This window comes from Cynocephalus volans, chromosome 2, assembly GCF_027409185.1.
Source record: "Cynocephalus volans isolate mCynVol1 chromosome 2, mCynVol1.pri, whole genome shotgun sequence".
Taxonomy (NCBI): Eukaryota; Metazoa; Chordata; class Mammalia; order Dermoptera; family Cynocephalidae; genus Cynocephalus; species Cynocephalus volans.
The window spans coordinates 133,110,134-133,135,940 of NC_084461.1; the positions used below are offsets into that span (position 1 = coordinate 133,110,134).

Sequence of the window (25,807 nt, forward strand, 5' to 3'; positions counted from 1 at the left end):
GCTCTTTGGGCCTCAGTTCCTCATCTGTAAAATGGGGGAATATAGATCATGGTGCTGTTGCAAGGGTGAAATAATAGCACATACTACAGAAATATTGTGTCTAATAAATGGAAGTTAACATTAATACATTTAGCTTGGAGGTGCCTTGTAGCAGATTCAAGAAGGGGAAATTAAATGGCAAAGGCACTTTGCTCTTGAGCACCTACCTACTCTGGGTAGGAGACCACTTCTGCCTTGGAAAGCTTTCTGCGGGGTTGGGAGATCTGAGCTCTAGTTGCGAGAGCAGTTCACAACTGGCATTGCACGGTGGGATGAGAGCAGGAGAGCTCAACTAGGACTTTGGAAATCCACAGCAAGTGGAATCCAACTCCCTGCTGAGTCTGGCCTTGGAGGAGGATGGACAGGGTTTTTAATGGACAAGAAAATGGGCCAAGGTAGTTGGGAGCTGAGTAATCCTGGCCAGCAAAATACCAAGGAGTCCTTTCCTCTCTCTGGGCTTTAGTGTCCCTGTGTGCTCACTGCAGGGTGGACTGTGTTCTCTGTGGCTCTGTGAACTCCAAGCCAGACCTCTGACAGTCCCTCCCCTGGCGGTGGCAACCCTGGACTCCGGGGTGACTGACAGGCGGCAGCTTGGCCCCTGGCCAGGCAGCACTGCTGGGTGGTGGGGGATGGGATGTGCTGCGAATTCCAGCAGAGGAAGGGATTTGCTTCTGGTCTCGGCCTCCCAGGAGTGTAATTGCACTGGAGAAACTCCCGCACAGCTGGGAAGCAAATGTGGAAGATTTTCTCTGCTGTGCTGGACATGGTGGGTGGAGCAGGCTGTGGCAGGATGGCTGGTGGAGCTGGGCGGCTGTGGGGTGTGGCTGGGTGTGGGTGGTGGTGCGACTGTGCTGGGGGTGTGACAGGCTGGGAGGGGCTGGATCAGCTGTAGGGAGTGGCCCTAGGTGCCTGTGGGACTACCAGTGTCTGGGCCTATAGCCGCCACTTCCCCCTCCCTGCTCAAGTCCTTGCCCAGGCCTGATGCCCATTCACACGCTTTTGAATCTGCTTGCAGGCCTCTTCCTACACTGACCTCCTCTTAACCTTGTACCCCCATGTGCATGTGATGACACCTCTGAGCATGTCAATATCCTGTAAGTGTGTCGATGCATTCATGTGCATGTGAGTGTGGTGTGTCGGGGAGGGCGGCCCACAGCGGGCATTGTCAGAAATGACCCAGGCTGGAAATAAAATATGGGCTGGTAAGCATTCAGGGGTGTGGGGACCTTCCCCTATTCACCCTGCAGCAGCATCAAACCAGAGACTTAAAACCCTGGATCCCAAACACCTTTGGAAACCATTGTGGGTCTTGGTCACCACTGCATTTTCAATGCCTAGTGCCATGCCTGGCACCTAATGGTGCTCAATAAATGCAGAATGAAGGGAATAATCCCTTGCTTGTCCCTGACTCCCGGTGTGATCTCAAACCTTTCTCTCCTTTCTGGAGCCCTTTCTCTTGCTTCTCCCCTCTGGCTTCAGTGTGACCTCTCTTCCTCTTTCTTCCTGGATCTGCTATTAAGTTGATATGTAGTTCCTTCCTGAGCCTCTGTTTCCAAATCTGTTCAATGGATAGTCACTTTATTAGCCTATGTCACCACATGCCAGGCACTGAGCTGAGTGTGTTAGGTGCATCATCACTCTTTGTCTTTGCAGCGGCCCTGCAAGACAGATAAGTAGTATAAACCCTATTTTATACTTGGGAGACAAGGCTAGGCTGGCTCCAGTCTGAACACTTACCTGCACTTCTAGCAGCCACTATGCTGCTGTCTGTTGAGTGAGATAGAATGATGCACACAGCCCTCCCAGGAGGCTTGCTGGCACACAGTAGGCACTAAGTACATGGGTTATTGGGCACACTTTACCATGAAAAGCACAGCTAGCTCAGTCTCTTTGCCTGCTCTCAGGGAGCTCTTGGTGTCGTTCCTGGAGCCCACCCATTCATCCAGGGCCCAAGCTGGACCCCCTTCCCTGGTCTCAGTCTCTGGACAGCTTGCTCTGTAAGAAGGCCCTTGTACCTCTGCCCCTTTCTCCTCTGGGTCTTGGAGAGGGTTGTGGTGAACCAGAGCATTTTCGGGTGGGGAGGTGGGGTAGGGAGTGACTTTCAACTCCAGAGCAGTGGCCATGGTTGCTGTGGTATTTCCCGAAACTGCAGCGTTGCCGTGGCGTCTCCATGACGACCAGAGCATCTCATTCATTATCCCCAGCACCTTGGCAGGGAAAGCTGGGGCTAGGGCTGGGAGAGTGGAGTGGGAGCCGGGCTGAGGGCTGGTGGCCTTGGTGGCTGAGGTCCCCTCGGGCTCCCACCTACTCCCAGCCAAGGTTCCCCTGCAGGCTCTGGAGCTATCTCCCTCTCCTGGGGTCTGGGTTCAAGTTTTAGTTCTCCCACTGACTAGCTTTGTGATTTGGGGCAACTGACTTAACCTCTCTGTGCCTCATTTTCTTCAACTGTTAACATGAATAATAACAGTATTAGTTGTAAGGATTAATTGAGATAAGGTATGAAAAGTGCTTAGCACAGTGCCAGGTTCATAGTATCCTCAATATGTGGTAGCAGTTAATAATTATGCTAATTATAATGGCATTATTGTTGTTATTACTTTTATTATAGAAACTATTATATATTATATTATATATTATAGAAACTTCTATATATATATTATAGAAATTATAGAGTTTTATGGAGGAATGAAAGACCAAACTCAAAAATCAGGAAGGAAACCTGTTTGAATCCAGATTTAGCAGATTCAGGACTGGACGGTTAGCTCAGTTGGTTAGAGCACTGTGTTGTGACACCAAGGTCAAGCGTTCAGATTCATGTACCAGCCAGCCACAAAAAAATTTAGCAGTTTCCATGTGACTGTGGCAGTCTTCATCTCCTTATCTGTAACTTAGGAATAATAACAGCTGCTCATTCATTCATGTCCCGGGTACTCAGTAAGGAACTGGCCCTAGGAAAAGTGGGCGCTTCCATGATGAATCAGACTTGGTCTCTGCCCTTGTGGCACCCAGGCCGGGGGAGAGGGGGAAGAAAGGAAATTATTTGCCAGGTTCAGGGCAGGGTCTGCCTATGTAGAGGTCAGTAAGTACCGGCCTTGCCCTGAGGAGCTGGAGGCTCCAGGAGGCATAGGCGTGTGTAGAAATGCCCAGGTTTGCTCTGCACAGACCACACGCTTGGGTGCACCCAGGGGCTGGACAGGAAGTTCAATGACGGGGATAGTTTGGCTGTGAGACTGTAGAGAGAGGCGGAGAATACATGGCCCATCTGAGGCGGGCACTGTAAGGGTGTCAGCTGATGGTGGCTGATGGGAATATGTGCCCGGTGTCACCAGAACATGCCTTTTTTTTTTTTTTTTTTTTAAAAGATGATCGGTAAAGGGATCTTAACCCTTGACTTGGTGTTGTCAGCACCAGGCTCTCCCAAGTGAGCTAACTGGCCATCCCTATATAGGGATCTGAACCCGTGGCCTTGATGTTATCAGCACCACACTCTCCCAAGTGAGTCACGGGCCGGCCTGAACATACCTTTTTTAAAAGAGAAGTTAGAACTTCTGACTTTTATATGAAATCTCCTTATTTAAGAATGTTGATAAGGAATCCCAAATTAAAGAAAAATGCTGTGCAAGCCAAGAAACACATGTGTTTTTTGTTCTGGACTGAGGGTACTGGTTTTCAGCCTCCATGCTGTGGAGTGGGGATGGGGCAGGAGCCTAAGGACTGGGACTCAGGGCAGGAGAGGGGGTGGTGGTTGGAGATGACTTCAGAGAGGTGATGACATTAGAACTGGGATCTTGAATGATGAGTAAGTGTCCCAAGGGGTCAGAGGAGGCATTCCAGGCAATGGGAACTTCATCAGCAAAGGCCTAGATGCTTGACCGAGATTGGTGACCTGCTGGGTGAGGCTGGAGTTTAGGGGAAACAACTGGTGATGTCAGCAAGGCCTAGGGTGAAAAGGGCATTGAGGCCTCAGCCCCAGCTGTCCTTGAGGCCTTGATGGCTCCGGGGGGATTAGAAGCCCCCAGTTATTTGCACCTTGATCCCAGGGGCTCTGGAATGCAGGCGGCTGAGGAGGGCCTTGAATGGCGGAGTAGGTTGCAGCCAACTGTGCTGCAACCCCCTTGCCAGCGAGCTGAGTGGTCAGCGCTTTGTTTTTAGAGCAACTGGCTCTCCTCCAACCCCAGGATATTGGCCTTCTCTGGGGTCAGGGGCTACTTTGTCCTCTCCGTGGCCTGGGTTTTTCCATGGCCTTATCCCTGGACTGCTGGTTTCTAATTTTCTGGGCCCTGCCCATCCATCCAGCTCCTGGGGAAGATGGGGAGCTTTTCCAAAGATGGGGACTCTTCCCAGGGTGTGGTGAGGGGAGGATGGCTGCAGACAGTGAGGAACAGGCAGACCTCCCTCGTACCTTGCTGTGTGCCTCTGTGAGGTGACCGTGCTCTCCATGTCTGATTCCTAGGGCTGTCAGAGACTTGAGCCAGACAGATGAGCTAGAAAGCGCTCTGTGAGCTAAGCCATTATCCATGTTGTGAGGGGTTTTTGTGAGTATGTTAAATAAGCTACAGAAGTGCAGTATAATAGTAGCTGACAGTTACTCAGTGTTGTGTGCCAGACATGGTTGTGAGCGTTTTATTTATCAACTCATTTGATTTTCACAACCTTGGGAAGTATATAAAAATTTCCTGTTTTGCAGATTAGGAAACTGAGATACCGAGAAGTTAAATGACTTGCCCAAGATTACACAGCCACTGGGTGGTAGAACTAGGGCTTGAACCGAAGCCACCTGGCTCTAGTCTGCACATATAGGCTCTATTAACTTAGGACTTTAAGTCCATGGATAGACTTGGGAGATGAAGGTCTGAACTTCTTGAAATTGTTACAGCATTTTTCAGGATATGTGCATATTTATTTTTTTAAGAGACTTTATTTTTTAGAGCAGTTTTAGATTGACAGCAAAATGGAGAGGAAGGTACAGAGATTTCCTATATGCCCCCTGCGCCCGCAGATGCACAGTCTCTCTCACTGTCAGCATCCCCACGAGAGTGGTGCATTTGTTACAATTGGTGAACCTACGCTGACACATCATTATCACCCAGGGTCCATAGTTTTCATGAGGGTTCACTCTTGGTGCTGTACATTCCATGGGTTTGGACAAATGTATAATGACATGAATCCACCACCATAGTATACAGAGCAGTTTCCCTGCCCTAAGAATCCTCTGTGCTCTGCCTATTCATCTGCTCCACCCCTAACCTCTGGCAAAGAGGTGCATTTTTTTAAAGTGCATATTTTTTATATCTGAAAAATGTCAGATTTCCACAGGCATCCCTGACCCCCAGATGCCTGAGACTCTGTGGACTGCAACATTAATATGCTGAAATGCCGTTGATGTGACAGACAGAGGGTCAGTGACCACAGAACTCAGTCCTGCAAGGAGTGGCCTGTGGCTGTACTCCTCCTCTTCCATGGGGTTGGGTGGCAGACTTCGGCAGGCACTGTCAGTGTATCCCTACCTCCCCACCCCCTGTGCTTCTCTCCTGTCCCTGAGCCAAGGGGTGGGGCTCTGCTGTGGTTACAGACAGAGGGCTGCTCTTATCAGAGGAAGGGAGACACTGGTGCACCCTGGGCACAAACTTGACCAGTCACCCCAGACTTCCTTGCTCTGCCCAGGATACTGGCCCCTTCTTGCCCTGCTTTCAGCTAGAATTGTAGGGAGTCCCTGGAAAGCGCCACACACTCCCTTGTCTCCAAGCTGTGGCATGTGCCATCCCCTCTTCCTACCCCAGGCCAACCCTTACTTCTGGTTCTGGTCAGCTCAGGTACCACTTCCTCCAGGAAGGCTTCCCCAGATGCCTTCCACCTCCACAGTGGTTAAGTGCCCCTCAGTTCTCCCAAACACCCTTCCCTTCTCCCAAGCCTATACTCATTTGCCTGCATTGCCCCTCTGGATTTTCTTGGCTGCCTCTGGTTCCCCAGGGTGCTGGCACATAGTGGGGACTAAAATGTAGAGTGTCAGAAGTAGAGATCATCTGGCCCAAGTCCCTCTCTAACAGGAAGGAGGCCCAGAGAGGTATAGGATTTGCTCGGGGTCACACAGCACATTATGGCAGATCTGGGACCAGACCTGCTGTTCCAGTTGTTGTTTCCTCATTTCACAAATAAAAAGCGGAAGATAAAAACCACCCAGTGATAATCGCTGTTAACTTTTTTTTTAAATTTAGCACCAGTTTCTAGCCTACGTATAACAAAAGGTTTAACAAAAATATGTATGACCACACATACAAACTGTTTTATAAATGTTTTACACTTTAACAATATATATGGTAATTTTATTTCTATGTCAGTAAATGTTCTTCTTTGACGTACTGTAAATGGCTGCCTAGGATTACCTCACATGCTTGCATTATAATTTCTAAAGACAATCCCCCTATTGTTGGGCATTTGCTATTATAAACAGCACTGAGATTCGTATTCTTTTTTTTTTTCCCCTATGTAAAGATGACCAGTAAGGGGATCTTAACCCTTGACTTGGTGTTATCAGCACCACACTCTCCCAAGTGAGCCATGGGCCATCCCGGGATTTGTATTTTTGAGGGAAAATCTTTATGTAGTTCTGCAATTACTACCTCGAGGATAAATTCCTAGAAGTGCAACCTTTGGGTCTCTGGCATGCTGTACCCATGCTGAACACACCATATAGTCTGGGGCTGGGAGGGACTTCAAAAATCTTCCCTACCAAGGCTGGACCTGAGGCTTGAATTCCCTCCCAGGCTCTTACCCCTTTGGCTCTGGTCATGGAGAGCTCTCCTGCTGGCTTTCAGCAACTGTCACTGATAGAAAGTTGCTCCATGGATTGCTGGGAAATCTCACTCCCTGTGGCTTCAACTCATGTTTAAGAGAGACTGGAAGGCCCTGTTTGGGGTTGCTGTTTGGGGTGGGGGAATTGGGGCCTTTGCACAATGTATGTGGGTCTTCATTAACTCACTCTAGTGAGATGGGTGCAAGTGGCATGGCCTGTGTTGGGGTTCAGGTTGTGGGGGGAGGCTGGAACCTGGAATGCTGGCTGCCTGGGTGGACAGAAGGCTCAGTGTGGGGGAAGCCTCCTTGTCAGTCCCTTGGTAAGCTTGGAATCCTCAGGCAGGGGTTTGGTCACCTGCTGTCCTGGGCTGCTGTGTGCATCTGTGGGCACATGCCCTGAGGGTGAGAGGGGCCTGGTTGCACTAGGGGCAAATAGTGACTGCTGCCATTTCTGGGCATTTCTTGTGTCAAGCTCCTCAGACTCATTTGCTCAGTTAACTCTCAGCCACAGTCCTGCACCACAGAGGTGATGATCTTACAGATGAGCTTGAGAGGAGTGGGGTGCTCTACCTGGGGCCTTTTTTGCCCAGGGCCTCAGCTGTGTGTTTAAATCCTGGCTTGGCTGCTTTTGCTGGAGACTTAGTCTTTTCATGTGTTGGATGAAGCTGCTGGGCTCATTCAGAGAAAGAAATGGATAGGGGAGTGTGGAGACGGTGAGGATGTGGTGTCTCATGATTTGCAATTCCACCTTTAGCTCCCAGGCCTTGCAAAGACCATCGCTTCACTTTATTTTTTATTTTTTTATTTTTTTTCTAAAAGATGACCGGTAAGGAGATCTTAACCCTTGACTTGGTGTTATCAGCACCACGCTCACTCAGTGAGCTAACCAGCCATCCCTATACGGGATCCGAACCCGTGGCCTTGGTGTTACCAGCACCACACTGTCCCAAGTGAGCCACTGGCTGGCCCCATCACCTCACTTTACCCTTCCTGCTTCTGGATTTTTCTTGACCTAGTCTTGGACTGTGATAATAATAAAAAATAGCAACTACCATTTGTACCATTTGTACCAATAGTACCATAAGCTGGGTACTGTTCTGAAGTGATTTACGTACATTGTGGGACTTAATCCTCCAACCCCTTGTGAGATGGGTGCTATTTATTGTCTGCCCCATTTCACAAATGAGGAAACTGAGGCTCAGATTAAAGAGCTTGCCCCAAACCATGCAACCAGGTTGGGCAGGAGTACTTGAACCCGTGCCCACCTAGGTCAGGTCCATGTGTCCACAGTCACTGGCCCCTGAAGCCCACACTCTGCCTCTCTTGTTCTCTCCACAGCTTTAGCCTGGTGGCCCACTGAGTGAGTGCCATGCAGCACCCCCGGGCCTGCCTGTCCTCTGGTCTGCTGCCCAGCCCTCCCAGGAGGCCCTGACGCCCTGGGGCACTTCTGCTCTGCGCAGGACCACGCGGGGGTTTGCCATGGTGACATAAAGGGCGTGGAGGAAGGAAGGAGCGCGACCAGCCTGCGGACTGCACCCCCGGCTGGGAGGAAGGGCCAGGGGCCCAGATCCTCCGTCCCCGCTGCCTAAGTCTCTGTGGATTTATTCGTCAGCTGACGACTTTTGTGTCTCTCCTGTGTGGGGCCTTGGGGTGGCCAGGGCAGGCTGGGCCTCCGGTAGCCAAGGTCTTGGGGGCCAGGATGCCTGCCCTGGCGTGCCTCCGGAGGCTGTGTCGGCATGTGTCCCCACAGGCCATCCTTTTCCTGCTGTTTGTCTTCTGCCTGTTCAGCGTTTTCGTCTCAGCGTACTACCTATATGGCTGGAAGCGGGGCCTGGAGCCCTCGGCAGATGCCCCTGAGCCCGACTGTGGGGACCCGCCGCCCGTGGCCCCCAGTCGCCTGCTGCCGCTCAAGCCTGTGCAGGTGGCCACCCCTTCCCGCACAGACCCATTGGTGCTGGTGTTCGTGGAGAGCCTCTACTCGCAGCTGGGCCAGGAGGTGGTGGCCATCCTGGAGTCCAGCCGCTTCAAGTACCGCACGGAGATTGCTCCGGGCAAAGGTGATATGCCCACGCTCACCGACAAGGGCCGAGGCCGCTTCGCCCTCATCATCTATGAGAACATCCTCAAGTACGTCAACCTGGATGCCTGGAACCGGGAGCTGCTGGACAAGTACTGTGTGGCCTATGGCGTGGGCATCATTGGCTTCTTCAAGGTATGCAGGGAGCAGGGTCCATGGGCAGTTCAGAGCCCCATGTGCACACTGTCTAGCTGGGTGCCTGACTTTTCTCATCTGTAAAATGGGTGTGATGGTAGCACCAACCTCCCAAGATTGTCATGAAGGTTAAATGGGTATGTGTGAAGTACTCAGAGTACACAGTGCCTGGTGCCTTGTGAGTGCTTTATGATTATTAGCTCATAAGTGTGAGGGGTGCATGGTAGGAAATTGCCTGCCATACGTGGGGTCCAGCACACAACACAGCAGGCACTTGCCTAAAGGAGGTTCTGGGGATGGGTGCGAGGTAGGAGATGGCGTGCTCTGCTGGGTGCCCTAAAACCTGCCACAGCAGTTCTCCCGAGGGAGGGGGTGTGTCCCCATTTTGCAGATGAGCAAATCAAGGCTTAAGGGGATTAAGTTACTTGTTGTAGGCTATGCAGCCTATAAGTAGGGAAGCCAAGACCTGAACCCAGACATAGATAGTTTGAGCTCTGTATCCCATGATCTATCTTCTTGCTCGAGCCCTCTGTGGTGGGGTGTGGAGCATGTGCATCTCCCAAACCCTGTTGCATTGCAAGAAAGAGGAGAAGGAAATCCCAGTGGGGAGCTGCTCTGGACTTTATGGGGATTCTGGAATGACTGCTCGGGTTGGGGTCCTTACTGAAAGGGTGTCATGAAGAATTTGTCCTTGGAGAGGGGAGGATGGGAACAGTGGAGGGGGATCCAGAGGCTGGGACCAGAGAACTCTGACCTGCAAGATGAAAGCAGGCATTAGCTGGCACTCTAGATGGGCATTTGTTTTTTCATTCAACAAATATTTACTGAAAGCTTGCAGTGTTCCAGGTCTGTACTAGGCACCGGGGACACACAGTGGTGATCTAAATGGACAAAATCCCCACTCTCATAGAATTGACATTTCAGCACCGTGGGAGCGGGGTGGGTGACAGGCAATGAACAAATAAACATAGGATATGGTAGGGAGTGATAAATGCAAAGAGAGACAAAGCAAGGAAAGGTCATAGAGGTAGTGGGTGTGGAGTTTGACACTATTTTTGATAGAACAGCCAGGGAAATCATCTTTGATAAAATGGCCTGCAGGAAGCAGGGGAAGGAGCCATGTGGCTCACCGTGTGAAGAGCCTTCCAGGCAGGAGGGACAGTAAGAGCTTTCTTGGCATGAGTGAGGAGAGAAGGAGCAGCAGATGGGTCAGAAGGGGCCCATGTCCACCGCTGGTGCCCATGCTTTCTAAGCCTTCCCAGCATGCTTGTGCACTGGGCCCTGTGCTCCATGCTGGGACGGGGCTGGCCTAGTTGAGGGTTTCCCACGGCATGTTCTTTCACACACTAATGCAGCAGGAGGCTCTGCCACTAAAAAGGTATTGTGAGCCAAGAATTGAAAGCCCTTAGAAGTCCTGCAGTAAAGCAACCTGGTGAGATCTGTTCCCCAACTGGTTTGATCACAGAACCCTTTCTTTCACAGAGCACCCTCTGGGGAACGCTGGCCTGGTTTATGGCTTTACAGTGGCATCAAGTCAGACTGTCTCCATTGTCTTTTTTTTTTTTTTCTTTCCCCCTGGACTCTGTATCCTTTCTTCCATGAACTTCATTAAGTTGATTCAGAGCCCCAGGCCTGAAAAACGTCAGGATGGCCGACATTTATTGAGTGCTCACTCAGTGCCATGTTCTGTCTACATGCTTTCTACGAATTAACTCACTTCACATGAATAGACCATCCTCCAAGGCAGGTGGAATAGCATCCTGATTTAAGAGAAGGAAACTGAGGCAAAGGGAGGTAAGAATTGTGCCCAAGCCGATACCTCTAATAAGTATAGATCTGGGATTTGAACCCCGGCAGTCTGGCTCCAGAAGCCTTCATCTTAACCACTGTTTGATGCAACCAGGAGCCTCACCTACCATTTATTTAGCATAAGTTGCATCAGAGGCCACATCCAATGCACAGAGCTCCCATAGTCCAGGCAGTGGGCTGGGGTCATTGGGCACAATTGGTGTAATGGAGCTTGGACCCTATCTAGCCCCATCTCCTTGATCTACAGAAGATGAACATGAAGTCCAGGAAGGGACAGGGACATGCTCAGAGTCTCACTGTGGGGTCAATGGCAATTCCAGGTCTTTGTGCTCTTCCTACCCTATTGCATAAGACAAGACCTCTCCTTGGTTTTCAGCAGAGGCCTGTGATTTTCCGCTCAAATACACACCCCCTGGTGGTCAAGGTACATCTTTCAGCTCTTTCTGCAAGGCCAGCTTGCTTCAGTGCTGTGCATTGGGCTTGCCAAACCAGGAGGATCTGTGGACTCCAGGGATCCGGAGACCCTCATTTTCCAGTTTCCATTGCACTAGATTGCCAGAGCAGTGTGAAAGCAGAGGCCTCAAAGTCCAGACCCTGGTTCAAAATCTTCTGTCACTCAGAAGCAGAGTGACCTTGTGCAGGATACTCAAACCCATCTGTAAAGTGGGGCCAGTTACAACTCCTGCCTCCCTGGGCTGTGTTGAAGATAAGACAGTGAGTGGGAAGCACTAAGCGCCATGCCCGACACCTGCAGCCACTCAGCAAAGGGCAACTGTCATGCTTTGTCGTCTCAAGTCTAGCCATCACAGCGGTGGTGGCACTTTGTCTCCCTTGTAGCTCTGACTGATGTGTGCCCCTGTGAATTCCTTGAGGGTGAGAATTGGGTTGTCCTCATCTGGAGCCGCAGATCCTGGCCCTGTCATGCCTCAACCTTACAACTCCAGGTGCTTGCAGAGATGTGGCAGAGGTCCCTGACCTCTCTGTTGAGCACTTACTGTGTGCCGGACACTGAGCTCATTGCTTTTCAGACATTATCATGTTTAATTCTCACAACCAACCTGTGAAGTAGGCACTTTATCTTCAGGTAAGGACCCGAGGCTCAAAAAGTTAAATGGCCTGTTCAGAGTGACATAGCTAGTAAGTCATGGAGCCAAGATTTGACGGCCAAGCTCACTGCTTCTAACCCAGACATAGGAGTCCATGTAAGAGCAAACTGACCTAGGAGGGACCTGAAGCCAGGGAAGAGATGTGGGGCTCCCAAGGCTGTCTAGCTAGTGAACGGTTAAGGCTATGCTAGGCTTCCGCCTCCCCACTCCTGGATCAGGGCTCTTTCTTCCTCTGCGTGGGTGACCCCATTGGAAGATTTGGTGTCTCCTCAGTGGGTCCTCAGTGCTGATGAGCAGGAGGGATTTCCACTCCGTGGGGGGAGTCCTCTACTGGGGGCCAGCCTCTGCAGTGCACAGGCTCTCTGTTCCCTTTCCTGGCTGGTTCCTTTCTGCTGACTGGGGTAGACCATCAGTGACTGGGCTTTCTCCCTTCTTCGATGGCTGAGCTACCAGCACCTGGCCCTTAGCTTAGGGTCAGGACTTTGAAATGGGGTCCCTCAGCACTCATGGCCAGTGTGGCTTCCTGGACCTCAGCAGGTGATCGACAGGGCCTGAACATCTCTGGCCCCCATGCAGCCCAAGCAGTTTTGTCCTTGGCCAGTGCTGGCTTACGGGTTGCTGGGAACCTGGAGCTGGGGGAGACAGCCTCTGAGGCTCTGGCTCTGCATTGGGCCTCAATCCCTGATGCTGGTTCAGGGCAAGGTGGGGGGTTGGCAGGTACTTCTGGTATTTGGAAAATCAGATGCATCCTCCTTATCATGGTTTACAAGGCCAGGTCCCCACAAAGCCTTTGTGGGCATTAGAATAAAGAACTTCTGTGTGGAGGAGATTAGTAAAGGGCACCCTTCTGAACAGGCAGAGCTCCACATTGGGGTACAAGGCTTGGCTCAGATTTTACCCCCAACTCACCGCTCAGCTGTGTGTCCTTGCACAGAAATCACCTGAGCAGCCCTCCATGGGGTCCTCCTGTACATGACCCTGTCTCCCTCTCCACACTCATTCTGTGATCTTTGTCAACTCTTGCTTTGCCCCACCCCACTCATCATCCATACAGCAGCCTCATGGATCTTTTATTTATTTATTTTTTTAAAAGATAACTGGTAAGGGGATCTTAACCCTTGACTTAGTGTTGTCAGCACCACACTCTCCAAGTGACCTAACCGGCCATCCCTATATAAGGATCCGAACCATGGCCTTGGTATTATCAGCACCGCACTCTCCCAAGTGAGCCACAGGCCGGCCCTCACGTGGATCTTTTAGAAATGCAAATTGGAACCTGTCATACAGTCTTCAGAAGCCTTTCATGGAGTCTGATGGCTTCCTCCTGCCACTCAAGCCTCCAGGGTCCTGCAGGTCTGGTCCCAGCTGACCTTTTGGCCCCATCTTCTACTGTCCCTCTTGATCACTCTGCTTGTGTCTTGCTATTCCTTGACCATGCCGAGCCCTCTCCTACCCCAGGGCCTTTGCATTTGCTGTTCGTGGACTTGGCCCCTCTCTCTCCCCTAGTTGATGTGTACTTACTCTTTAAATGCTAGCTCAGAAGTCCCCTTCTCCAGGAGGCCTCCTGAGCCATCGACTGTGTCCAGTACTCTGCTCTTCTACATCTATGAACCTCCTCTGTGTACCATGTGCCACATTGAAGTTTTCTGTTTATTCCTGAGGTTTTGATGGATGTCTCTCTTCCCTGATGGACTTTAAGGTTCATGAGGGCAGGGGCTATCTCTTTCTTTTCTCACTGTATCACTGGCACTTAATACAGTGCCTGGCACAGTGGATGGTTGTGGAATGAACAGATAATGCAGCAGCTGAGGTGAGAAGTGTGCAGCTGAGGCTTTAATATGGTCCAAGGGAGGCCAGTGCAGAGAAGAGGGTATATGCATTGGGTTTTGAAGGATGATCAGAAGTTTGCCAGGCCAAGAAGACAGACTGGAACTGGCACAGGAACAAGGACAAATTGTACCATATCCAGAAGCAGGTGACTGTGAGGGTGAGGGAGGGAAAGAAGGAACAGGACTGTGAAGAGGATCTGGGGGGCTGTGGGCACTGCCTGTGGACCCACTGGGAGCTGGGCAGCAGCAGACCCTGGAGGAGAAGGAAGGCAGAGACCTCACCACAGCCAGCATGACCAGACAGGCATGGGAACAGGACTTCTGTGAGGGGGTGGCCACAGGTGTGCTAGGTCCACGAGGGGGTTGGAATGCTTAGGGTGAAGTGTCTTTGCTTCCCCAACCCCAGCAGACACCTCCTTTTTGATCTTCTGCATTGGCATCTATGTAGGATTTCTCCTGAAGAAAGGGTTGTGTGACCAAAGCCAGTTTGAAAACCCCAGCGGTGGAGCCTGGTAGTTAAGTGTGAAGGCTCCAGGCCAGACATCCTAGCTGCAAGTCATGGCTCCTTCCCACTGCTGTGTGACTGAGGGCAGCACTCCCCTCCAAGCCTCAGTTTCCTCACCTGTGGAGTGGGAAAACAAGGCTGATGATGTGAGCACTGGATTAATAATTGATCGTGCCACAGGCCCTGTTTAAGCACTTTGCCAACATTAACACTGATCATCCTCCACTGCCTCTGAAGGTATTTATTGTTCTTAGCCACAGTTTACAGCAAAGGAAACTAAGGCACAGAGAGGTGACACAACTTGCCCAAGGCCAGGCAGTCTGGTGGCAGTGTTCATGCTCTCAACTGCTAGACTCTCCTCTGGGTGATTTGGCCTCTCTAGGCCTCAGCTTCCTTATCTGTAAAATGGGTATGGTAGCAACACCTCTGCCGTGGGGCACTGGGAGGATTAACAGCATTCCTTTGAGCAAAGTGCACGGAACCCAGTGCCTGACTTAGGTAAGTGAGTCATATATGTTTGCCAGTATATTATTGTGGGGGTAGGAGGGTGGAGCACAGGGCTGGGGATATGGTGTGCCCTCCAGGAATGCTGGTGAATATCACTGATACTACTGTTATCCATCCACAACTGAGTCTGTGTCCCTTGGGTTTTGGGTCTGATGGCTCTGTTCCCCCTCCTGCCCTACCCGGCTGCAGGCCAACGAGAACAGCCTGCTGAGCGCACAGCTCAAGGGCTTCCCCCTATTCCTGCACTCGAACCTGGGCCTGAAGGACTGCAGCATCAACCCCAAGTCCCCACTGCTGTATGTGACGCGGCCGAGTGAGGTAGAGAAGGGCGTGCTGCCTGGTGAGGACTGGACCGTGTTCCAGTCAAACCACTCCACCTACGAGCCGGTGCTGCTGGCCAAAACACGTTCGTCTGAGTCCATCCCACACCTGGGTGCAGACGCTGGCCTGCATGCCGTGCTGCATGCCACCGTGGTCCAGGACCTGGGCCTCCATGACGGCATCCAGCGCGTGCTCTTTGGCAACAACCTCAACTTCTGGCTGCACAAGCTTGTCTTCGTGGACGCTGTGGCCTTCCTCACGGGAAAGCGTCTCTCGTTGCCTTTGGACCGCTACATCCTGGTGGACATCGATGACATCTTTGTGGGCAAGGAGGGCACACGCATGAAGGTGGAGGACGTGAAGGTACGGCTGGAGTCCCGGACTGCGTAAGGCAGGGCCTCACAAACTGCAAACCTTTGTGCACTTCATCATCTGCATCTCCCCTGTGCTGTTAATTATTTAAAGTACAGAGCCCTCCCCACCTCCACCAGTTGGTCTTTATTTATTGTCTTATTGGAAGCAAGTGTTATTTAAAATTTTACTGAAATATCAGATCTAGAGGAATTTTGCATCTGGGGTGTGGAGTTTAAATGTGTATCTGTGAAGGAAAAGACCTAGTTACTAAAATACAAAGATGGGAGCTCTGCAGCATTGTTTATCTACCTTTTCTTTCTTTTTTGTGTGGCTGGCTGGTTCAGAGATCTGAACCCTTGACCTTGGTGGTGTTAGCACCAAGTTCTACCCAAGTGAGGTAACTGGCCAGCTATCCACCTTTTAATCCAGGTATGATGCTTAACTCTTAACAATGTTTATGTCAATATCAGAGCTCCTACCAAACTTTTAAAACAAGAGTGAGAGCTTGAGTCATACATAAAGCATATTTTAACTGAGTGGAATGCCTTTGTCTAATTCAAGAAGTGTTTACCTTGGAGGCTGGCCTGTTAGCTCAGTTGGTTACAGTGTGGTGCTGACAACACCAAGGTTGAGGGTTCGATCCCTGTCTCGGCCAGCTGCCTTAAAAAAAAAAAAAAAAAAAAAGTCTTTACCAAACAAATCTGTACGTAAAAGCACTTTGCAAACCATAAAATTTTACACATGTGAACTATCACTGTGAAAGAGAAGTCTACGAATTAAGATCATTAAGCAATCTTTAAAATACAGTTTTCATCTTCTATTATTTTACCTTAAGTTATTTGTAAAGGAGACAGCATCCTAGTGTAAAGGAGAAATCAGTATCAGTTGCCATAGACAGAGAGCAACCATAACAATAAATCCAATGAAAACAAAACAGGAGGATTAAATTCTAGAGAGAGACTGCTGCCTGCTGACAGCCTGTCCTCTTTTAAAGCAGATTAGCAAGTGTTAGTAACATATTAGCATCAAACCAAGACTTCTCTTTGATGTTAGTAGGAGGCTTTAAAAAGAGACTTGTAAGAGGAATACTTTTCTCCCCCAGTGACTCAGGCTTTTGGTGCTGTGTCCTCTGTCCACCTGAAATCACTGGTAGGGGTTGGCTGGAAGGAAAGTCCTGGTGGAGTTCATCCCCGTGCCTTGGTCAGGAGTGAACTCTGCTCTTCCTGACATCTCCAGAGAGACGAGCAGAGCAGATGGTGTTGGGGAGCAGGCACTGTCTGGGGAGCTGACACTTCATTTGAGTCCAGTCCCAGGGGGGCCCTCATTGACTGGGTGACTTGGAAGTCCCTTCCCATCTATGAGTCTTAGCTGCAAAATGACAAGATGAGGAGGGTGAGAGGTTTCCAGGCTATTTCCTGGTGCCCAGGGGTTTCACAGAGGTGCCTGGATAGCTGGGCCTGGTAAAGGTATGTTCAGACCAGCCAGACTCAGCCTCCAGGCTCCCTGCCTCAGTGAGACAGGGCATTCTACCTAGGCTGTTTTTCCAGTGGCCCGGCCTTGTCTCTCCTGCTGTATGTAACCTACGTCCTGGTTGCCCAGTGAACCTCTGGCCCAGGGTTGGCCCCAGGAGGAAATCAGGCTGCAGGGCTAACTGGGTCCCCCACAAACCCTGGTTGGCCCTCTTTGGCTTCTTATTTTCCCAATTTTTTAAAATGAGGGGAACGCTAGCAGTTTGGAGCCATTTCTGTCGAAGCGCCCCCTTGTGTGTGCTTAGCTCAGTGCAGGCTGCTGAGTGCTGCTCCAGCCAGGGTCTCTTTTGCCTTAAACATCTTTGTGAGTCAGAAAGGGCAGAGAATTTTCTTCTTTAATCCAAGCATAGGCTATAACTGAGCCCTTCTCTCAGAGACATGAATGTCACCTCGTTAACGTGCAGTACTGGCTGTGCAGCACAATTTAAATAATACCAACAGCAGCTGCTTGTTCAGGGCTCTGTAAGCACCAGGCTCTGTGTGTGGCCCTTTCCTAGTGTCGCCTTATTTGACTCTCACAGCAGCCCTGTGAGGTGGACATTGTTGAGTCCTATTTTGCAGAGGAGGGTGCTGAGGCTTAGAGGTGGGGCAGGAGTGTCCACCAGGGAGTGCATGGCCTGGGTAGGATGCCGGTGTGACAACACTGCACCGGGCAGGGCCAGGACTTTTAGTTTGCAGTGTTCCAATAGCAGGCTCTTGCAGGTTTCTTAGCAGCCTGGTGAATCATGCAGTCCTAACCCCAGAGTACAACTGTACATTTGTTTCACAAGTGTCAACATCCCCTCATTAACTTGCAAAGCACTGGGTGTGCCATGCATGGGAACATCACATTGCTGGACACACAGTATATCCTTGAAAATGTCAAGGTCCTTTGACACCAGCCTTGCATTCCACCAATGAGGAGAAACCCTCCACGGTTGACAGATGAAGACACTGAGGCTCAGGGTGTCAGAGACCACAGACATAACAATGGCCACCATTTTTCATCACTTTCTAAATGTTAGGCAGTTTTATGTGCAGTATCTCACTTGATTCCAAGAGCCCTGTGAGGGAGAAATTATCATCTCCATTTTACAGATGAAAGCAAGGCCTAGAGAAGTCATGAGGCTTTCTCCAGGACACATAGTGGAGCCAAGCTGGAGCCTTGGTCTTCTCTTGCCAGAGGCCTGGGGGAGGAGATGGCACAGGGCTGCCTTCATGGTGCGTGGCCTGTGCAGCCGCATGAGTCCCAAGCTCAGGAGGGGCCCACACGTGCTTTCATGCTCTGCTGTTGCCTTTTTGACATTCTTCATAATTTTGGAACCACATTCTTATTTTGCACTGGGCCCCACAAACTTTGCAGCCGGTCTTTCAGTAGCAGGACTCTTCTTGGGCCCTCAGTGGGAGGAACAGGGAGCCCTGACTTCCCCTCACTCCTTCCTTTCTCCACTGCCTATCCCAGGCCCTCTTTGATACGCAGAAAGAACTACGCACACACATCCCAAACTTCACCTTCAACCTGGGCTACTCAGGGAAATTCTTCCACACAGGTAAGTGGGCCTGCCTCTGTCCTTACTAGCAACTTATGGGGGCTTCTCGACACCTAAACCCTTAGAGCACTGTGCCACGAGGGCAGCAGGTGGGCTTAGTGGCCCATATTGGGGGCAAATTTGACCCCTCTTGGCCCCCAGAGCCACCAGCCTATAAGAGCAGTCACAGCCCCAGGCAGAGGCCATTTGGGGACAGCAGCAGCAAGGGTTTCCACTTGTCCCTCCCTGGCCTTTCAGACTGTGCTGTCCTGGGTGGGGCGGGCAGGGCAGGGCGAGGGATGTTTGTGTGCACGGCCGCACGCGCACACACACACACACACACTCTCTCTCCCTCCCCCTCTCCCCCTCTCCCCCCCTCTCCCCCCCTCTCCCCCTCTCCCCCTCTCCCCCCCTCTCCCCCCCTCTCCCCCTCTCCCCCCCTCTCCCCCTCTCCCCCTCTCCCCCTCTCCCCCTCTCCCCCTCTCCCCCTCTCCCCCTCTCCCCCTCTCCCCCTCTCTCCCTCTCTCCCTCTCTCTCTCTCTCTCTCTCTCTCTCTCTCTCTCTCCTTGGTTAGATTGTTTCAATTGGGTTATAAATCGAAGCCTTTCCGGATATAGCAGAGGCCTATCCCAGGAGCCACATGGGGCATCCTGGATGACAAAGAGCCTTTAGACGAGCTGCATTGTTCAGAAGTGCTGGGGATTGAGCACTGGACTGAGAGGAGACAGATGCTAGAAACATTTCTGCTGTTAATGTGACAGGGGATAAGTTACTTTAACTTTTTGCTCCTCAGTTTCTCTCATCTTTTAGGGGAGCACTGTGGAAATATATAGCATAGAAAGTTAAAATGCCCTGTCAGTGTACCCACCCCAGGATGACCAATGTCCTGAGTTTAGTTTGTAGTTGAAGGGGTTGAAGCTGAGGCCATAGGTTGCTTGGTCATGCCTTCCTTCCTATTTTGGTCTCTCTCAAGTTCCTCACATGCTGTCCCTCAGGGACTGGAAAAGAGGGAATAGCCCCCGAGCTGGTAATCTGCAGCCCCTGAGCTACCTTCTGCTCAGGCCACAGTGAGGACAGCCTCTCTTGAATTCTACACAAAACTGTATTTGTCAACAATTCGGAATGAGGGGAAATGTGCAACATAGCCCCAAAGCTAGGTAGGAGTCACACTGGGTTGTCTCTGCATTTTTTGAATTCTTAACCCTTAGCATATCAGAGGTGGTTGTAGGAATATATATGAGACATCCTGTATATATACAAAGAGCTTCCGCAAATCAGTAGGTAAAAGGCAAATGACCCAATTTGGATCATCATAAGATCAGAGCAAGCATGTCAGAGGTGGAAGAAACCCTTGAGATCATTGACTTTGAACCCTGAGTTGCACAGCTGGGGCCCAAGGGCCCAAAGAGGAGAAGGTCTTGGCCAAGGTCACTCATTGAATCAAGGACACACTCTGGACCTGAGTCCAGGGCTCTGGACTGGGGCTTTGTCTGCTCTCATGCTGTAGCTCAGATAACTTTTTCCAGCAGCGCCTGGGTGGGCCTTGGCCGTGGGCTCCCACCCCCAGACACAGGCCCAGGTTGGAGAGACTTGTGGCCTGGTGGGCTGGCCTGAGCTGCCTGTACCTGGCTGCAGGTACTGATGCCGAGGATGCTGGGGACGATCTGCTGCTATCATACGTGAAGGAGTTCTGGTGGTTCCCGCACATGTGGAGCCACATGCAGCCCCACCTTTTCCACAACCAGTCTGTGCTGGCCGAGCAGATGGCCCTGAACAAGAAGTTCGCTGTCGTGAGTAAGATTCCCTACGGGCAGAGCCGGGCGGGGTAGGGGCTGGGCTGGGGGTCTTTTCTGTGGGCCTCGCGCTGCTTTTGCAGTGGGGTCTGACAGATTTTTACTAACATCTCTGTGCCAGGGCCTGGGGTAAGTTTCCTTTATAGCCACTGTCTCCTTGAAGCCTTGAGAGAATAGCCCCATTTTACAGACAAGAAACTGAGGCTCAGGGAGGTCACACCAGGATTTAAACCCAGGCCTGTTTGTTTCCTGAGCCTAGTCTCTGCCTTCAGGCTAGGGCAAGAGCACTGGAAGCTGGGCGAGGGGCTTAGTAAGCTGGGGCCTACCAGCCAGTCAGAGGCAGGAGAAGGTGGGGAAAGTCCCTGACCTTTTCATTGACTGTGGGGTGCTTGAGTGCTCTGTGCTGGAGGGCACATGCCCTGGATCAAAGGTCATGAGACCTGGGTTCTAGATCAGCTCTGGCAGTCACTCATTTTGACATTCTGGGCATGTCCCTTTCCCTCCAGGCCTCAGCTTCCCTATCTGTCCTAGGAGGGCTTGGGCCAACTGCCCTGCCAGTCCAGCCTCTGATTTCTCTCTCCTGTCTACAAAGCCCCCAGGGGGCGGGCCCCATGCTCATCCTGCCCTGCTTGTCCTCTCCCCAGGAGCACGGCATTCCCACAGACATGGGGTATGCAGTGGCACCCCACCACTCTGGCGTGTACCCTGTGCATGTGCAGCTGTACGAGGCCTGGAAGCAGGTGTGGAGCATCCACGTGACCAGCACAGAGGAGTACCCGCACCTGAAGCCGGCCCGCTATCGCCGTGGCTTTATCCACAATGGCATCATGGTGGGCCCCTGGCAGCAGGGGTGGGGGGTTGAGAAAACTGAAGACACAGCTGTGTGTGCATGTGCTGTCCTGGGAAGCATGGCTTTGGGGAGCGGGCTTAGCCATGTCAGCCCGGTCCCTGCCCCACTTTTGGCCTCGGAGCTCTCTATCCCCGGGGAGGTGGGCTGCCATTCTGGCCCCTTTCATGACTCCTTAGCTTTTGTGACAGAGGATCAAGGAGTGAGCATTCTTTAAAGGGGGTTCTGAGGAGGACGCAGGACAGGACTCTGTTAACGTTCATTCGTCTGCTCATTTAAACATTTTTCTTGAGCTTCTACTGTGTGTCTGTACCTTTTCTAGGCGCTGGGGACACAGAAATGCCCAAACCAAATGCACAAAAACAAACAGAATTCCTACCCTTGTAGATTAGACATTCTAATGGCAGGAGACAGACAATATACTCATGAGTGTGTAAAGTGTATAATGGTCAGACAGTGATAAGTGCTGTGGAGATAAATCAAGCAGGGAAGGGAGATAGGGAGTGTTGGGGGAAGAGAAGATATTTTATTTTATTTATTTGTTTTTGTTGGCTGGCCAGTACAGGGATCCAAACCCTTGACCTTGGTGTTAGAAGAGAAACTATTTTAAATAAAGTGGTTACTTAGGGCTAACCTGCAAATGAGCCATGCTCCTGTATGAGGAAGAGCATTCAAGGCAGCGAAAGCAGTATGTGCAAAGGCCCTGAGGCAGGTTGGTGCTGGATGTGTCTGAGGACCAACTAAGAGGCCTGTGTGGCTGGAGGGCAGGCGGTGGATGAGGTCAGGGATCACATAGGGCCATGTAAGGCCAGCCATTAAATGGGCTTCAGCTTTTAGCCTAAGATGGAAAGATTTTGAATGGAGCATGATCTGACTTATATTTTAAAAGGATTTGCATCATTCTGGATGTGGTGTGGAGCAGACTGGAGGGGATGAAAGTAGAGGAAGGGAGAGCAGTTAGGGAGCCACTGCAGTCTTCCAGATGGGAGACATGGTGACTTGGACCAGGGTGTGGTATTGGGGTGTGTTCGTGTTCTGGGCCTATTGGAAATCAGAACCAACAGGATCTGCTGATGAATTGGATGTAGAGTGTGGGAGACAGAGAGGAGTCCAGGATGACTCTAAGGTTTTTGGCTTGAGGCACTGTAAGGATGAGATGGGGCAGCTGTGGGAAGGCCAGGTTTGTGCAGTCATCTGTCTGTCCTTCCATCCACCTGTCCATCCGTCCATCCGTCCACCCACTGACCTCCTCAGTACCAGGCACTCGCATTAACTCCAGGGATGAGGTGGCAAGACTGGTACATTCCCTACTTACTCGGAAGCCACAGTTTCATGAGGGGAGACAGACAATAAATAGCCAAGCCAGTGCATGACCACAAGTGCTACCAGGTTGGAGTGTCGTGACAGGGCTTGCAGGGTGTGACTGGGAGAGCTACTTTAGAACTGCAGGCAGCCACCATTTCCAGAAACATTCTCCCTCTGTTACTTGTGGGCCTGCTCATCTGTGCAGGGAATAGCAATGATGCATGTGAAATGACAAGCCTCTGGCTCACATGGGAGAGTGTCACAGGCTGTGCGAGTCTTTGGGAGCGAGGACCCCGAGTGTGGGGGCTGTGCAGCCCATACAGGAGGCTGCCTTTCTGAGGAGACACCTAGAGACACCATAGCTCCTCTCCCCTGCCCATCCCAGGTCCTCCCGCGGCAGACCTGTGGCCTTTTCACGCACACCATCTTCTACAACGAGTACCCTGGTGGTTCCAGCGAGCTGGATAAGATCATCAATGGGGGCGAGCTCTTCCTCACCGTGCTCCTCAATCCTGTGAGTGCTCCACAGCCTGCAGCCGACACAGGCCTCTTGGCGCTGGGATTTGGCGTAGGGGCGGGAGTGAGGGCCTGGGAGTTGGGAGACCCACTCTCCTGCCCTGGTTTTGGCCTTCCTCTGCTGCATGACCTTGGCTAAAGAATCTGACCTTTCTTTTTTCTTCTTTCATGATCATGCACTTTCATGATCGACACAACAAAAGTGCTGGCATTTTTGTGCATGTTCTTTTTCCAGTCTTAGCTCACGTGTGTGTATAGGCACATATGTGTATACATAGACACGCACGCGCACACACACACACACACATTTTACTCTTCATTTGAGCTTCCTGGTCCTCTTATCTGTAAAATGTAAATAACCATCCATACTTTAATAATATTAAATAAATATCAAGTGGTTGTTGTTATTCTGCTTTATAGGCTGTGTACTCCTTATCTTCCATGCATATCCTCCCCTGCCAAATTTGCAACACAAAACACAGATAGCTCCCACACAGGTCCTCTTCCCATTCTGGGGTTGTAATATGTATCTGGGGGTCAGTCATATGTGGGTTTGCACCCGGCTTTGCCTAGCCTAAGGTCACACAGTGAGTTTGTTGACAGCCCTATTGGACCTTGCACTGGCCATCAGGCAGCCCTGCAAGCTGAGGCAGGGCCAGCCAGGTCAGAGGTGGGGGTGAGGGTAGCTCCAATGCTGACCCAGCCTCTGCCTCCCTCCTCCCCTCCCCGGAGCAGATCAGCATCTTCATGACGCACCTGTCCAACTACGGGAATGACCGCCTGGGCCTGTATACCTTCAAGCACTTGGTGCGCTTCCTGCACTCATGGACCAACCTCCGGCTGCAGACGCTGCCTCCTGTACAGCTGGCCCAGAAGTACTTCCAGATCTTCTCCGAGGAGAAGGATCCACTCTGGCAGGTGGGGGCAGAGCAGCCTGGTACCTTGCTGCACGGACGGAGTGCCCCCCTGCTCATAGGCATGCACTCCACACATGGCTCAGGCTTGGCCCTCACGCCCTCATACTCTCAAATGTAAAGTCAGGTGCCCGTTTGCTCTTCTGCACATGTATGTGCCTAGGTACATATATGGGCACACCTCCGCACACAGACCTACATGAATGCACACTCATACACAGCCTTGGAGGAAACGGTGTTAAGAAGCTGAGAGTGAACATGGTGTAAATGGAATGTAGAAAGTGACTGTCCTGCCTCGGTTAGACTCTTAAGAGTCTCATGCTCTACCGACTGAGCTAGCCAGGCGCTTCGGTTAGATTCTTAGATCATCTCTTCCGCTCCTTCTACCACCAGCAGGCTCTGAGCCATTGGGAAGAGGACTGATGGGAGGTTTAGGGGACAATACTTGGGAAAGTCTGCCTCTGAGTGCTTTTAAAACCTGGAAGCAGAATTGGGAATTGGTGGCAGTCTCATAGTTCAAACCAGGGGTCTACAAACCATGACTCATGGGCCATATCCAGCCTGTGGTCTGTTTTTGTAAATAAAGTTTTATCGGAACATAGCCACATTCATGCTTGTATGTACTGTCTATGGATGCTTTCATGCTACAACAGCAAGCAGAGTTGAGTGGTTGCAATAGAAACTGGATAGTACTCAAAGCCTAAAATATTTGTTAAACATTTTCCAGAATATTTACTAAACTTTAAAGTTTGATGACCCCTGGTTCAGACACAGCTTGTCCAATTAAATTCAACAAGTGCTCATGAGTTCCTGTGATGTGCCAAGCACAGACTGGACATTTTTCTAGGCTCTTTGGGGGACATGAGACTAACCAGAAATGGTCCCTGCTTGTCAGCAGCCAGTGTCTGGGGGTGGGGATGTGACAGGGACACATGGAGGTATTATGCTTGTCAGTCAGGGCTGTAGGAGCCACATGTCCATATGCAGTGGGAGACCATTCACTAGGTGCTTGGGCACCCCTCACACCCCTTCCACTGTTGTTTTAGGATCCCTGTGAAGACAAACGCCACAAAGACATCTGGTCCAAGGAGAAGACGTGTGACCGCTTCCCCAAGCTCCTCATCATCGGCCCCCAGAAAACAGGCAGGTCTCTCCACTTTTGGCCTAGCTTCTCCCACTGCCTGCTGTCTCAGCTACAGAATTCTGGGGACTGCCTGGCCCTGTTCCCACTCCCCAATAACCTGCCCCCTCTTTCCCAGGCAGTGAGAGTGATGTTGAGGTGAACGTGAGTGGCCTGTCGGTATGGAGGTGGGAAGGGTGTTGGATGGTGGGCATGGAATTCTCCTGTTTGTCACAAACCTCAACCTCAGGGAGCTTTCTCTGTGTCCTGAGAGTCTCTGAGTCTAGGCAGAGAAGCCCAGATCAGCTGCTCTGCAAGTTTGAGCAGTTCCAGGCAAAATGGGTTCAGTGCAGAGAGGACTGCGAACAATTAGTCCTGTCTGCTAGGGGTGCAGGAGGGAGGAATAGTGAGGTGGTTGCTAAGCATTTGCTACCCACAGGACCCTGTGAGGCACAAACAGGCACTCCCATTTTACAACAGACTTGAGGCTCAGAGAATTTAACTAACTTCCCTTAACACATTCAGTTAGGAAATGGCAGTTCCAGGTCTTGAACCCTGGTCTCTGGGACCCCAAGGCTTATACTCTTATTTGCCAAGCTCTACAGCCTCCTCTTCTGAGTCCTCTCATTATAGAGTGTAATCCGTGGACTCACACCATAGGGAATGAATGAACTGAACTCCTGAGGAGGAGGGAGAAGAGGGAGCATGAGTGAGGGGAGGGCACCCGGCAGAGGAAACCCGGGAGCTGGACTTCTTGGCTCTTCCAGAATTTCACATTAACAGAGTTGGAGGGTTGGGAGC

At 51.1% G+C, this 25,807-nt stretch overlaps 1 protein-coding gene across 2 annotated transcripts in view; it reads left to right on the top strand.

Annotated features, from left to right (window-relative positions):
- The window catches only part of NDST1 (N-deacetylase and N-sulfotransferase 1), a 60,396-nt gene that overhangs the window by 21,088 nt on the left and 13,501 nt on the right, over positions 1 to 25,807 (top strand). For both annotated transcript variants that reach the window (XM_063086459.1, XM_063086458.1), the window contains exons 3-10: positions 8,170 to 9,043; positions 14,989 to 15,483; positions 18,445 to 18,532; positions 20,147 to 20,301; positions 20,949 to 21,134; positions 22,842 to 22,970; positions 23,708 to 23,890; positions 24,933 to 25,029. In XM_063086459.1, the coding sequence (XP_062942529.1) occupies positions 8,531 to 9,043; positions 14,989 to 15,483; positions 18,445 to 18,532; positions 20,147 to 20,301; positions 20,949 to 21,134; positions 22,842 to 22,970; positions 23,708 to 23,890; positions 24,933 to 25,029 (1,846 nt within the window). In that variant the 5' untranslated portion in view covers positions 8,170 to 8,530. The remainder of the gene's footprint in view (positions 1 to 8,169; positions 9,044 to 14,988; positions 15,484 to 18,444; positions 18,533 to 20,146; positions 20,302 to 20,948; positions 21,135 to 22,841; positions 22,971 to 23,707; positions 23,891 to 24,932; positions 25,030 to 25,807) is intronic.